Source organism: Magallana gigas, chromosome 3 (assembly GCF_963853765.1).
Source record: "Magallana gigas chromosome 3, xbMagGiga1.1, whole genome shotgun sequence".
Taxonomy (NCBI): domain Eukaryota; kingdom Metazoa; phylum Mollusca; class Bivalvia; order Ostreida; family Ostreidae; genus Magallana; species Magallana gigas.
The window spans coordinates 41,178,783-41,193,122 of NC_088855.1; the positions used below are offsets into that span (position 1 = coordinate 41,178,783).

Here is a 14,340-nt window from a genome sequence, read left to right on the forward strand (position 1 = left end):
TATGTAGTTTCTGTTAAAGTGATTCGGGTCCGATTCCCACTGGTAAAAAAATTGTGAAATAAGCCACTCCTTAATCATATTGTCTTTGGGAACCGCTCAGAAGTGCCTCATTGAACCATAATTCAATACCTATTACCCAGTGTCCATCGTTTGATGGCACCAACTCGGCTTGGAGTTAGACATATATTGCAAAATTACTGTACAGTGTTCCAGTACGGCAAATTTGTAACCCAGTTACAGATGAAACCAGACCAATGTATATATAATAATCACCCTTCCTTATTTAAATCTAAAAAATGCTTAAAAATTATGCATAAAACCTGTGTCATCTGTAAGGCCGTATTAGAAAGGTTAACGAGGGAAACAGACCTAGTTTCTATATGTATGTCGATGCACGGACCATTCTTTCTGCATGTACCTCTAATTTGAAACAGGGCAACAAGGGTGACGACGTAAACAGACCTTGATTTTATATATACAGGTATGTATCTCTCTTTTAAAACAGTTTAAAATATAGTTTACAACCGTTAAACCTAGTTTATCGACTGTGAAACTATAATTAGCTCATTTTTGTGAATTTGGTTTCTTTAAAGTATTTCTGAATGTCAAATAATAAGAGAATGTGCTGCAAATATATTTTGAAACAGATTATGAGAAACCATGTTTTGCCTTGATCAAGTTTCTTAATCAACTACTATTAATAGTCAATTTACGCGTAACACACCATCCAGCGACAATTTAGTTAACGATCGTTTATTTTGCAAACGTTCCACAAAGTAAAATTTTTTATATACTTTCCTTACTACAATAGAAGCCATTTTTTCTTAACACTTTAAATACTAGGCAGTTTTATAAAATCTATGAATGAAACGGTCTCCGAATGAAACGTATGTGAATTCGTCTACACATGAATTCTCGAAATTTCTCAATTGTGCCGCAAAGTCGGGAAACTAGCCATAAATGAACGTGTTTAATAATCGTAAATCATGAGTTTAAACGCAAATACAAACTTATATGGGTACTTATAATTTAAAATTAAATGAAAAAAAACCCAATGGATCGAACAACATTGCTTGCAATGTTATCATCTTTCTCCAATCAGAGAGAATACCATCAGCATAGCAAGTAGCATGTATTTTTTTTTTAAATGTTTATTGAATATGAGTTCCATTTTTTACTTATTTGTCCATCACTTCGAAGTTTAAGAGATAAGTATATTGAACAAGAGGCCTAGGGGCCACATCGCTCACCTGAGCAACAATTGCCTTAACTCTGATCAAATTAGCATTATACAGTATCAAAATCAAAATATCTTTACAACTAAGTACAGTAGATCTTGCTAAAAAAAAAATTGAAAATCAGCCAATTTTTATCCACATCTTTATTTTGGTAAATACCAAGCCCCTTTTGTTGTTGTACCTCTAAGAAGATTTTTCTCTAATCCTATATAACCCAACCCCCCCCCCCCCCATTTTGTGGCCCCACTTTTCACTAGGGAATCATGGTTTCATCAAACTTAAATCTGCATAACCTGAGCTTTCACACAAAGTACTGAGTTTTGGACTGAAAACTTTCCAAGAATATTTTTTAAGATTTTCTCTATGTACTCCTATGTAAAAATTCAACCCGCCATTGCGGCCCCGCCCTACCACCAGGGACTATGATTTTGCAAACTTGAATTTACACTACCCGAGGATGCCTCTACATAAGTTTAAGCTTTTCTGGCCAAATAGTTTTTAAAAAGAAGAGTTTTAAAGATTTCTCTATATATTCCTATGTAAAAATTCATCCCCAATGGTGGCCTCCCCGTACCCCGGGACTATGATTTAAACAAACTTGAATCTATACGATCTGGGGATGCTTCCACTGAAATTTGGGCTTTCCTGGCCTAATAGTTTTTGAGAAGAAGATTTTAAAAGATTTTCTTTATATATAAAACTTGATCCCCCTATCGTGGCCCCGCCCTACCCCCAGGGACCATGATTTGAACAAACTTGAATCTACACTATCTAAGGATGCTTACACACCAATTTGAGCTTTCCTGGCCTAATAGTTAATTTTTTTAAAAAAAGATTTTCTCTATACTGTGGAATCATTTAATTTCGTGGGGGCCAATTTTCGTGGATTGTCAGTATTTTGCTTATTCGTGGGTATGTTATTTCGTGGTTTAGTCGGTTTTTAGTTTCAGTATGAAAACTAAATCTATTATCATTAGTTTTAGTCGAGGGTGTAAATTCGTGTATGAGGGCTACCCACGAATACCACGAAAATTGAGCCACCACGAATTCTAATGATTCCACAGTATATTCCTGTATAAAAATTCATCCCCTGATTGTGGCCCCACCCTACCCCCGGGGACCATGATTTGTACAAACTTGAATCTACACTATCTGAGGATGCTTCCATTTTAATTTGAGCTTTTCTGGCCAAATAGTTTTTGAGAAGAAGATTTTTAAAGATATTCTCTATATATTCCTATGTAAAAATCCATTTCCCCATTGTGGCCCCGCTATACCCCCAGGGACTATGATTTGAACAAACTTGAATTTACACTACCTCAGGATGCTTTCATTCTAATTTGAGCTTTTCTAGCAGGATTTAATTTCGTTATTTTCGTTGGCAATATAAATCAACGAAATTAAATCCATGACGAATTTTTTACCCTGGTATTAATGAATAGAAAAAGATTACGATATGACGAAATTAAATGCCAACGAAATCGTGTTTGGTTTAAAAACAACGAAATTTTGACCCAACGAAAATATATGTTTCTACAGTAATAGTTTGTGAGAAGAAGATTTTTAAAGATTTTCTCTATATATTCCCATGTAAAACTTGCTCCCCCTTTTGTGGCCATACCCTACCCCCGGGGACCATGATTTGAACAAAATTGAATCTACACTACCTGAGGATGCTTTCATTTTTATTTGAGCTTTTCTGGCCAAATAGTTTTTGAGAAGAAGATTTGTAAAGAATATCTCTATATATTCCTATGTAAAACGTGCTCCTCCTATTGTGGCCCCACCCTACCCCCGGGGACCATGATTTGAACCAACTTGAATCTACACAACCTGAGGATGTTTCCATTTCAATTTGAGCTTTTCTGGCCAAATAGTTTTTGAGAAGAAGATTTTTAAAGATATTCTTTCAGCTCAGGTGAGCTAAAAATACTACCCCCGAAAACCAAGTGTCTATAAAGTTATACAGTTATAGTCTACCTCTAATACTTAAGAACTGTGTAATTTAGGTAAATATTTATATTTATATTATGCAAACAGGCAACGAACTCTTCATGTGAATTATCCAAATTGATTATGTACACTTTGTTTTTCTTACTGTTTATTTTATATGTATATGTTCATATGTATAACCTATGAGACATTTGTCTCTTGGAATAAAGAACTTGAACTTCATGATAAATAGAAAATGCATTCATTTAATTAAAATATACAAGCTAGCTACTGTACAAATGATTTGTTATGCTCACTTCATTGTGTAAATAGTTTATCTTTTCATATTTTGGTTGTAAAAACGATAAATACCCACTCAAAAAAGAATTCTCTCGAAATCATGAAGACAAATGAACTTACTACATGTACGACATCGGAACTCGTATGATCTTCAAATAATACTTGTGTGTGTGTGCCATTTTTATTCATACAACTTTGAGTTGCTATATATAAAAGTTTATAAATACAAATTAAAATCATTACATTATTCTACATAAATTGTTGATTTTTGTCTCTGTGAGCAGCTGTTCACCACCTGTACCCTGATATCCTCATTTTTCGATGCCGCTGATTTCACACTACCTCTCTTCATCCTTCCTCGGAAACCCCCGACCCTTGGGGTGGGCTCCGGAGTTCTCACTGGAGTCCTCAGTTCAGCTATGTTAACGTACACAACGTTTTCTTGATGCTCACATACTAGGCAATCGTTGATTTTTGAATCGTCTTCACTTAGACCTGAGTCTGAACTGGAGAAAGACGCCCTCCGCGTACACATTTCGTGGTGTTCGACAGGATTGTCAAATGAAATCTCTGAGATATCTTGAGCGCTGGACGATCTCGATTCCTTTATACTATCAAATACGTACGCAAAATGAGCGTTCTGGACCGTTGAACTTCTGTATATTCCATCTAGAGCAGATATGTATGATAGGCGGTCAAAATCTGAACCAGTGCCTATACTGTCCGTATTGGACCTATCGTCGAAAAAGATCGAAATATGATGAGGTTCAAGAGATGAAATTTGCTTCGAGGTTCGAAATCTCTTCCATTTTTTTCTGCGATTCACCTCTTCCGTAGAGTCAATTTTTGTGATATAAGTAAACTCTCTGCTCTGAGTTTTCATATTCCAAATCACAGGTCTATCCGGGTTCCTGTCCTTTAGATTTCCCAAAATTGATTCGCATTGTGCACTTCCAATCTCATAGTAATGGGGGTCTTCTTTTCCGAGTAAACGGCTGCACATATGCTCGGGTTTGGTCTCAGACCGACCAATTAACTGCCCAAGACGCCTTAAGGCCGTCATGTTTTCATATATATTTTCCTCCTCGCTTTTATCTGGGTTCCTCTTTAGTTTTTGCATCCCAGACATGTCGATATACGTAGTCCGCCGGCATTTTTTGTTCAACACCTCTATATGTTCTATCTCTGTTGAAACTATCCGACTATCTCGTTCCAAGTTGTCTTTTATTTTTGTTCGCAAGATGTATTTCTGTTTTTGTTCAAGCTCCACCAAAAAACCTGGAATCAAATTTTCCTTTGGAGGCTTTTTAGTTACAGTCTTTTGTGGTAATTTCTGAGAAGGAGGACGCATTGATTTAATTGTTTCTCTTGGATTAGCTAATGCTTCATCAAGACGTTTACGAAATTTTGGCTTAGGAAGTGTCTTCGGTGGTTTTGGTTTTGATATTTTTGCCTCGGTTTCACGAACGATATCATCTGTTGAAGGAGCTTTAGGGATATCCACCGGAATTGGCTTAAGTGGAGAATCAGATGATTTCTTTTCTTTTTCAAGCGAGGAATGAGAAGGATGGACTGAAATCTGACTCGTCCTTGATGACGCCTCAGACAGGATTGGACTTGATGGACTTGGAAACAATCCAGCTGAAATGTCCGCTATATCTGGATTTGCTTTTACGTCGAAAAAGTCTATTTTATTCTTTTTACCAAAGAAACCCTTCCTGTAAGATTTGATGCAGAAAATTTGAATTTTAGATTACAACAAAACATTGAATACTCTGCAGTTACATTGATTTTCAGTCATAACAATTTGTTTATACTTCTTTAAACGATTAAGGTGTAAAACCTGCAGGTATAATTACAATTAACCAAAGTGATAGAATAAAACTACAAGTTAACCACATTTTTTCAATTTAAAAGAATTGAAAAAAATCCCACAATATTTGTAAATATTAATCACGAGGACAATTAAGCAGCAGTATTTTTTGTAATGTTGTCGTTAAGTATTTAACAGTTTTCAATCGTCAGTGAGTCCATAATCATGGACTAAAAGACTATGTACATGTACTGAAAATTGAAAATTACTAAAGGGACACTGTATTCTACATGTACACTGCATAATTTACATAATGGGTGTTCTGTTCATCATTACAGTAGGACAAAAATTACCAACCATAGAAATGGGTACTAATGGGTAAATGAGCAGGATTTCACTTTCCCACCCAAATTCTTGATTATTAATCAAATCTATTTGATGTAGCTTACGTCCATAGCGAAGAATTTACCTTATAAGTATTTTCCATAGTCCAAAAAATATTAAAATAACAAAAAGTTGTCCCGCAAGTACTGGAAGTAGAACCTCTTCTACTTCTAAGTAGTCTAGTCGATTTAGATCATAGGCTACAAAACAACAACAAATTGTAAACCTCTTATATACAGAATCAGCTGAACCTGTTTATTCCTAGCAAGTGTTTTTGTGCATATTTTGAAATAATGTATGATAAAAATAGAAAATACATATAGTCTAGAATTTTAAATTCATATAGAGGAAACATGTAACATGTAGTTAAGCAATGTTGGATAATCGTTCAATTTTCTCAATACTTTTCCTGGAGATTACGCTTATAACGTATTTCATGTAAAAACTAAATTAAAAATCAAAAATAGTTTATTTCCGCCGATGAAACAGCAGATAACGGCATAATTTTGAGATAATGTAAATACAGGCCACGTCGCATTCAATTACTCCACAAGTTCTCAAAATCTACAGCTTTCATAATCATTGTTTTTCACTACTAATATATATTAAATTATATTAAATGATTTGAACTTTTAAAAAAGTCAAACATGATTATATATATTCAACTTAAAGTTTATGCTCAACCAAACATTAAATTAAAAATTTCCTGCCATTTATGCTTACCTTGCAAGCTAAACGTCAAAGCTTCACTACCTAAAATAGAATTCTCGGATTAATTTATGGTTAAAAATATTCCAAATTTGCACGTTAAAAACAACTATTACCATTTATTTCTTCAAAAAAATCGCAGTTTGTGGAGCTGTTGTCCATAAACCATATTCGAACTGTAGAGTCTACAATAGACAGAGTATTATAAATAGATGAAAGAGAATCTTTCAAAGTCAAAACAAACTTTGCAAAATTTTGTACGAGAACATTTTTTAAAAAAGTAATTACTATCATTGATCCAGTATTTGACATCATTCTGCACCGGTTCTTTAGGTTCTGAACAAGAACTTTTGATGGAAGTATAGTTCTCTGGTGGTGAGCTCGCTACAATTCACAAAATCAAATTTAAATTAGTTAAGTGAAATACATGTGAGTTTAATCAATGATTATTAATTAAATATTCCTTATTGACACTATTATTATCATGTTCATGTATATTTTGAAGACAAAAACAAACCTGAAACGTTTTTGCCATCTGAACATAAAAATGGAAAAGATTTGTCTTTTTTCGTTGCCCAAAACTTGACGACAAAAACACCGTCTGAAGAAAGAAAATCAATGAATGAGTCGGCATACATCTTCATTTTAGCTTTTAAAAATGTTTACCATTCATGAAAATTTTGAACTAAGAAGAGCATGATTGTTTGTTAAAATTTAATGGATGTTACAATAGAATATCAAATATGTGAGCTAAAAATGAATTGTGGTGAAGCCATAAAAGAAATTTTCGCGAGAAAAATATGCGTATCTCTTTTAATTTTACATATTCAAGTACATGTTTATGTATCAGTGCATCACAGTTTTGCATATGCTGATATTTTAAAACTTTTTTTCTTCGACATATGACCATGCCAATATATTTACATTTTCCAGTGTCTTTGTGATAAAACTTCGAATCGATTTTGAAACGTAAAGTCAATATATTTCATCAATTACGCGGTTCGGGCGAAAGACGGGGTTTGCATACTTAAACAAAAATGAAAATAAAGTAAAAATATTTAATTGATCAACAGCTAAAACTTATATAAATATAAGTTATAAGGAATAACTGTTGAATATTGTGAGGTTATCAAATATGGTCAGTGGTGATCAAATTTTTTATAAGGTCATGTGGTCTTTATTGGATTTGGTCACGCACAACCGTATCTGATAGCTTCAGAATACTCAAAGAATAATTTCTTATCCCTTGAATAAATATAAAAATTGACCCCGTGAAATCTTTGAAATTTAGAATTAAAAGAATTAAGCGGTTCATTATATTCCGTATGAACATGGTGCAAAATATGTAGCTATCACAGAGAACTTGCGTCAATTATCAGTACTTGATTGAAGTTTAATCTCAAAATTAGATGGCCATATTAGAATTTCCCTGGCCCTTATATCGATCCCAAGGGTGCAGTTTTCCACCGGAGACGTAATCTGTCCGTCATCTTTCTTGACTTTTGCAATGTAACCCGAAAAACCTGTAACAATATTTAACACAACTTTTATTCTACACATTGTATTTCATTTTAAACACTTCACTCATCTGACCATCCCCTCCAAAATCACACGTACACACCCATACAATGTAAAGCAGTATAAACAAAAGCAGAATCCGCATATTTTTTTTTAACAAATAGTGATTGAAAACTGATTGATCTCCAATTACACACCCCTACAACAATAACCGTTAGGATACATACATATTCATTTGAATTTTTGAAAAATTCCCAGTAATCCAAAAGTCGACCTTTATGCAACATGTCAACCCGGACGCGGATACAATTCGATCTCGATGCATATCCAACTCATAACCTTGGGGAAAACCTCATGTAGATTATTTACCACAAAACAGCAATTTAAGGCATAAGGAAAAGTTAAATCTTAAATATTTGTTATTTGATATCACATTCGAAAAATATCAAATATCCATATATATCAGATATCAACTTTGAGACAAGGAGACTGCGTGGTCAACAGTCGGTGTAGTCAAATACTCGTATCCCGCCAGTATCTTTCTTACCGCAGGATGTTTTTGCGTTCATTAAAATCATTTGATTATACACCTGTAGTACGCCCAAATCTCAAATTTTCTCTCTCCCTTAAACCTGAAATTAATTTAGTTGCTGGCTGATGCATATCAAGGACAACTATTTTGCATGTCTTTTCGTTTATCCTAACGTGAAATCACTTTAGAAGCGTCTCCTCGACCCTTGCACGACACCCAACCAGAATCGGCAAAACCTTAACTTTGACGACACAGGAAGTTGGGTGTGAGTCTGTAACACGCTTCTTAGTTCTCAAAAAGAACCTATCATGCAATGGTTTAATTCAAGCTGTAGATTTAACTGTCATTTTTTTAGAGGTCTATAGCGATGACGGACGGAAAAGAATACTAGTAATGACACAGGCATAATGTCATAAATGGTGTGTCGTATTGTAAATTTTGAAATTGTAAATTTACAAGATGGGTGTAAATAAGAAATTGACAATATAAGTAGATTTAGTGTTAACATATAATCCCAAATTTACAAATTACAATCTGGCAAAAGGATATACTTTTATATTTACATTTTCTTTGTCTGTGATGACGTTACGAATCAATTTTGAACCCTAAAACCCAATAACTTCATAATACATGAGTGACACAAAGTGGGCGTGTCTTATAGCATAACCGAAAACGATATTGGCTGCGCCGCGTAGAAATACATAGCTTGTGCTACATAAAAAATAGTGGTTTTAAAACAATGTTGTTTTAAAGTGTACAAATGGGAAATAATATAAATATAAGTAATAAGAAATCATTCTTTGAATATCATGAGGTGATAATTTCGGTCGGAGCGTGGTCAAATCTATCATAAAGACCTTCGGGCTTTATTGGATTTGACCACGCCCCGAGCGAAATTATCACCTCATAATACTCATAGAATGATTCATTATTTCTTAAATACAACATTTTTCTGATCTTTAAGACTGTCTACTATTTCATGCATTATAAAACTGTACAACTCAACTAGCGTTAATTGTCCCCACGCGTAAATAACCATTTCTACAGAAGAAGAAAAAAAATTGCGCGACTGTTCGTGACACTCATTCCTGTTTTGGTGATGTGATTAGTATTCTTCATACTTATTACAGACTAATCATGTTTATTTATAAAGTTTAAGTGGTTTCGCTTTTCATATTTTAGAACATTGTAATCACTTAAATAGATACATGTATAAATTGAAGCTATAAGTGTAGATGAAGTGTTTTGTACATTTGTTCTGCACTCAAGAACAGCGAGACACGACGCATTCACGTTCATATATATTGCCCTGTAACCCGAAAGTTCACGAGTACTGAGAGTCACTAGACCGAGAGATCACTACTACTTCAAGCACCGAAATAAATCAATAGTTCGAAGATCAACTAAACTGAAGGTTGATTTCGGAGATCCATTGGAAATCCACTGGAACAAAAGTTAATTTGATAAAAGACCCTAACCAAACGCCTACTCTCACTCGAAAAAAACGTGTACTATTTAAAACAATGATACGCTTTCTTTGGTGATCATACTGATGAAGGTATAAAACAAAATTACATCTTACTATGTCATAATTTGGAAGTACACATTATATAAGCGCGACCCAATAAATATCTTGTATTTAACTACATAAATTTCTCGGAGTCTCCTTTTCTAAGCACTACAAATGACTTCTTACAATATATATAAATCACAAACGATTTTTAGCTATTTAAACAAGACAGAAGGCATCATTTTTATAAGACATAGTTTGAAAATCAGCGTTATTCATCAAATAAAAAGGGAGTTTTAGATGATACTAATAAATAAATATTAAACCGATAGCTATTTTTCTAAGCCAACAGAAAAATAAGTCTTACATTAAGCAATATCAGAAACAGATTATAAAAAGGTTTTCAAATTATCTGAAAATCAAACCGTGACCTATACTTCCAAGAAATGATACAAGACAAAGTCCACATATTGATCTCAGTCAACGTACACAAAATAGTAAACTATAGTCTGTCCCAAGAAATTTATGAAGCACATTTGGGAGATTTTTAATAAAAATACACGCACCTGTAAAAGAAATGCAATTGAATTTGATGAAAGGGAATAATATCCAAGATAATTCCATTCAAACAAGTCAGTGACAAAACCCAATCCCCGTAGACTTCACATTTTTTAGCCGTGTATTGACTCTTAAAAAGTTAGCGGGGGCATTTCAAAGGAGAACTCTTGGAAATTAATCATACTTTTGAACGAACATCGTGTGAACCCTGAGGTATTTACAAATATTGAGCAATTAGGCAAAATGTGAATCGAGGATATCTTAGGACAGAGTATACATGTCTCGTAACGCCACGATAGCTGCCACGGGCAGCCAAAACAAATGCCATACTTTTACATTTGTTTGCACAGAGGACTTTTCCCCCAAAGTTGCATAACCCTGTTTAAATTGGACCTGGACCAAATGCGAACTCTACCTGTATTTCCTGGTAAAATATTTGTATATGAAATTTCAGTTTAATATGTTATACATCCCTTCAGAAGTTAAAGACCGAAAACAGAAAATTTCTTCTTTTTTTCTAAGTTCAAAGGGCACAACTCCGTCAACAATCAATGGACCTGGATCAAATTCAAATTTGAACTGTATTTTCTAGTAAAATATATGTATATGCAATCTTTACTTTATATAAACATCCGTTTAAAAGTTAGAGCGCGAAAACTGAAAATTTGTTTGTTTTTCTAAGTTTAAGGGGCATAACTCTGTAAAAAATTATCAGACCTGGACCTTTGAACCTGACCTGTGTATTGTTATGACGTAACCATATATACATAATTATATTAAATTTGAATTGAATGCGAGCAATGTTGGAAAATTGTGTGCCTTTAAATAAATAAGGACGTGATTAAATAAACATTCACAAAAATTTGCAGCTATTCCATGTTTGTAATCAGGAAAGTAACAAGGTTCTCCATGTTTTTCCTTGTGTATTTTTCTAAAATGGATTCAAATTTATCTTAAAATCTATAAATAATTTAATGTTAAGTTTATTGTTCAGAATAGAAAATGTATTAGATAACGAAAATGATTGGATTTAGTCGAAATAAATAGAAACATGAACCTGAAATATATATTCTTAACGCACGGATATTCTGCGTCAATCGTCAATGATACGTGTATATAGCACTTTAAAGTCAGGGAGATGTTAAACTATTATCCAAAGCGTTGTTTATGATGACACACACCCTACTAATATATTTATATCTACACTAAGTTCATATATACTCTTTACTTTATACTATAAGAGCAGCGACTGCAGGGACGGACCTCAGCTTCCAAATAGATATAATTACTTACATGGGTGGAAAAATTGATTCATGTACATGTAACGTCGATAACGTTGCTTCAAGTTGATTTACTCACCTTTGTATGAATAACATAGGCGTCGGAACATGGGGGCTACTTTTTTGCAAAGGTATACACAACCATACAAACATAACCAAAGACGTTTTTTGGCTTGTCAAGATTTTTGATAAGTCTAGCCCCCCTCTCCCACTTTCAATTTGCTTCCGACGCCACTGAATAATTTTTAAGAGATTAAAAGTAAAATGTAAAATTTAAACAGTAAACGCTTTCACTGGCCTCTCTTGTAGGCTATTAAGGATACAAATTTTGAAGTATAAAAACTCACTTTGATATATTGTTAAAAGCTCAAAATGTAAAATAGATTTTTCTATTGTTGCTTTAAATAGCATGTGAACGTGCAAAATCATAGCTAATTTTATCTTTGTCGTAAAAGATATCCGAGTGCTACATATATATTCAAATCAAACTGTAAAAACAAAACAAACAGAACACATCTATATGAACTTACCATTATCAATCATCGTTGCTAAAAGAAAGATCAGAGCAAGTCTCCCTACAGTAATAAACATTCTAGAAAACTTCACAAAATATATCTCCCACCATTCTCTAATAAGGAAATTAATGCTCTAATAATTTTAATTTCCCTCGCTATACGTTCGCGAGAGAAAACGTATGTGTAGAACAGGAAGACATTCAAAAGAACTAACACGTGACGACCACATCCGATATAAAATCCGGCTTCAAAAGTGTTCACGGATCACAAATAAAGATTCATTGAAATTCCAACTGCTTATATATGTAAATATATAGAGAGAATGAAGCTTTGTTTGGATGGAGTTGGATTTGTCTCAGTGAAATATCTCAAGAAGTAATACAAAAGTTATCTGTTTTGAATACTTTTGATGAAATTCATGTTCAGTACCGATGAAAGGGTGGTTTATCTTCTGATACTGTAAACAGTAGTCTAACATTTTTAATACTTTCTCGCAGTACATTAAATAAAGGCGAAGTCATATGAAACCGAATTCTTATATTTCATGCCAAACGGAAATAGATATATACATTAAACATCCGAGTACTGAATACATAAGTTGTTGAGCGTTTTTGTGTCGAGTACCTAACCAATACATTGAACTCACCAGAAAACACAAAGACAGTGATTGTTGTTTTTCTTAACAACTCGCTATTTGTTTTGTTTCATCAGCGTATAGAGGAATAGGGGACGCATTGATTTTCATATATTGTGTCTACATGTAACTACACTCACTACATATTCATGCTGAAATACTAGTAAGCAATAAAAGGTTTGTTTTTAATGTTTTATTAAAGAAAAGCGTGTGTATTATCTTCGAATAACAACTAACACTTAGCTAACAAATTACGATAAGCAAGGCAAAATTTTGACACAAGAGTAGAAATTAAAAATTTATCACTTCATTGCAAGATCCTAAAATCTTCAAGACAAAGAATGCTTAGTTTTTATTTACAACTTTCGATATATTCATAAAATCATGTATTGGAAAAACAATCTGCATTTAGAATCACACTTGTTGTAACACTTGACAGAAAATAGAAGGTGATGCAACTCCATGAAATGCTGCAAAGAAAAGTAGCTCCACACTGAGCTTATAAAATTTCTTCGTTGCGTTTTGCATTGGTCTTTGCCACGAAACCGCTCCAAATAGTTATAATGATGCCCACTGCAAAAATATACTGTCATCTATCCATGACCTCCTGATTCAAAAGAAGATGGGTGGATAAGGCGTGTAAAATGCCCATACGCGGTCGGACAGGCTACTAAAAAATTAAAGTATCAACAAATCTGATGGGTTATTTTCAAATCATTTAAAACAATATATATTTAACGAATCATTGATTTGTAACCTGTAGGTATGTTCAATACTTGGAATATGTTGACTCAAACAGGCGTATACGTATCAAAACCTGCAAATATTGTCTTTTTTAGAACTTTAAAGCATTTTCTTTTATAGAGTGGGTCTATGCTCCATATTTTTCTCATAGTCTAATTAAGGTCTAATGGAAAACAAACCGATTTCAATCAAGAAAAACGTGGAGAGATGACCCACTATACATTAAAAATATCATTTTGTATCCCAACAACTGAACGTATTGAAAAAATAATACAAGTCCGGTAATTCGTGACCTTAGTCAGACATAATATTTAAAAAGCAGCCTTTGTTGTGTCTGAAATGGCTCAGAGTACCTGACATAAGATAACCGTATATATCTAGGGTTTTTATGTTACGGGTTCGATACCACCAAAATTTCCGACAATATTTTTTTTTCTTATTTTTTGTTAAATATATTAAAAACTGACTATAGTTAGAAATTTTGCTTTTGCAAAGTTGTATTATAATAGTTTTGAATAGATTTAATTGGGGAAAAATAAATTTAAAATTGTATTTCACTACTAAACCGAATGGGCATTTGCGCCATCTTATTCCCCCATCTTCTTTTGTCACGCAGGAACAAACCATTTGCAAGGACAGAAAGTTCCATACCATATCCCTAGGCTGGTCAACAG

The 14,340-nt window shown here is 33.5% G+C and overlaps 1 protein-coding gene across 1 annotated transcript; it reads right to left on the reverse strand.

Annotated features, from left to right (window-relative positions):
• Positions 1-3,632: 3,632 nt before the first annotated feature.
• On the reverse strand, positions 3,633-12,489 carry LOC105330504 (uncharacterized). Its single transcript, XM_066079808.1, has 8 exons — positions 12,304-12,489; positions 7,758-7,898; positions 6,893-6,976; positions 6,664-6,759; positions 6,492-6,560; positions 6,391-6,420; positions 5,753-5,867; positions 3,633-5,188 (listed from the first exon to the last, which is right to left on the reverse strand). The coding sequence occupies exons 1-8, from the start codon at positions 12,362-12,364 to the stop codon at positions 3,715-3,717; spliced, it is 2,070 nt and encodes a 689-aa protein (XP_065935880.1). The 5' UTR covers positions 12,365-12,489; the 3' UTR covers positions 3,633-3,714.
• Between the last annotated feature and the right edge of the window lie 1,851 nt (positions 12,490-14,340).

Bases quoted from the DNA above. Each gene is read 5' to 3' on its own strand.
- LOC105330504 (XM_066079808.1), bottom strand. From the start codon at position 12,364: ATGTTTATTACTGTAGGGAGACTTGCTCTGATCTTTCTTTTAGCAACG. The intron at 7,899-12,303 runs GTAAGTTCATAT...ATATTGTTACAG, and splicing joins AGCAACGATGATTGATAATG to GTTTTTCGGGTTACATTGCA. The intron at 6,977-7,757 runs GTACTGATAATT...TTCTTTCTTCAG, and splicing joins TGAGATTAAACTTCAATCAA to ACGGTGTTTTTGTCGTCAAG.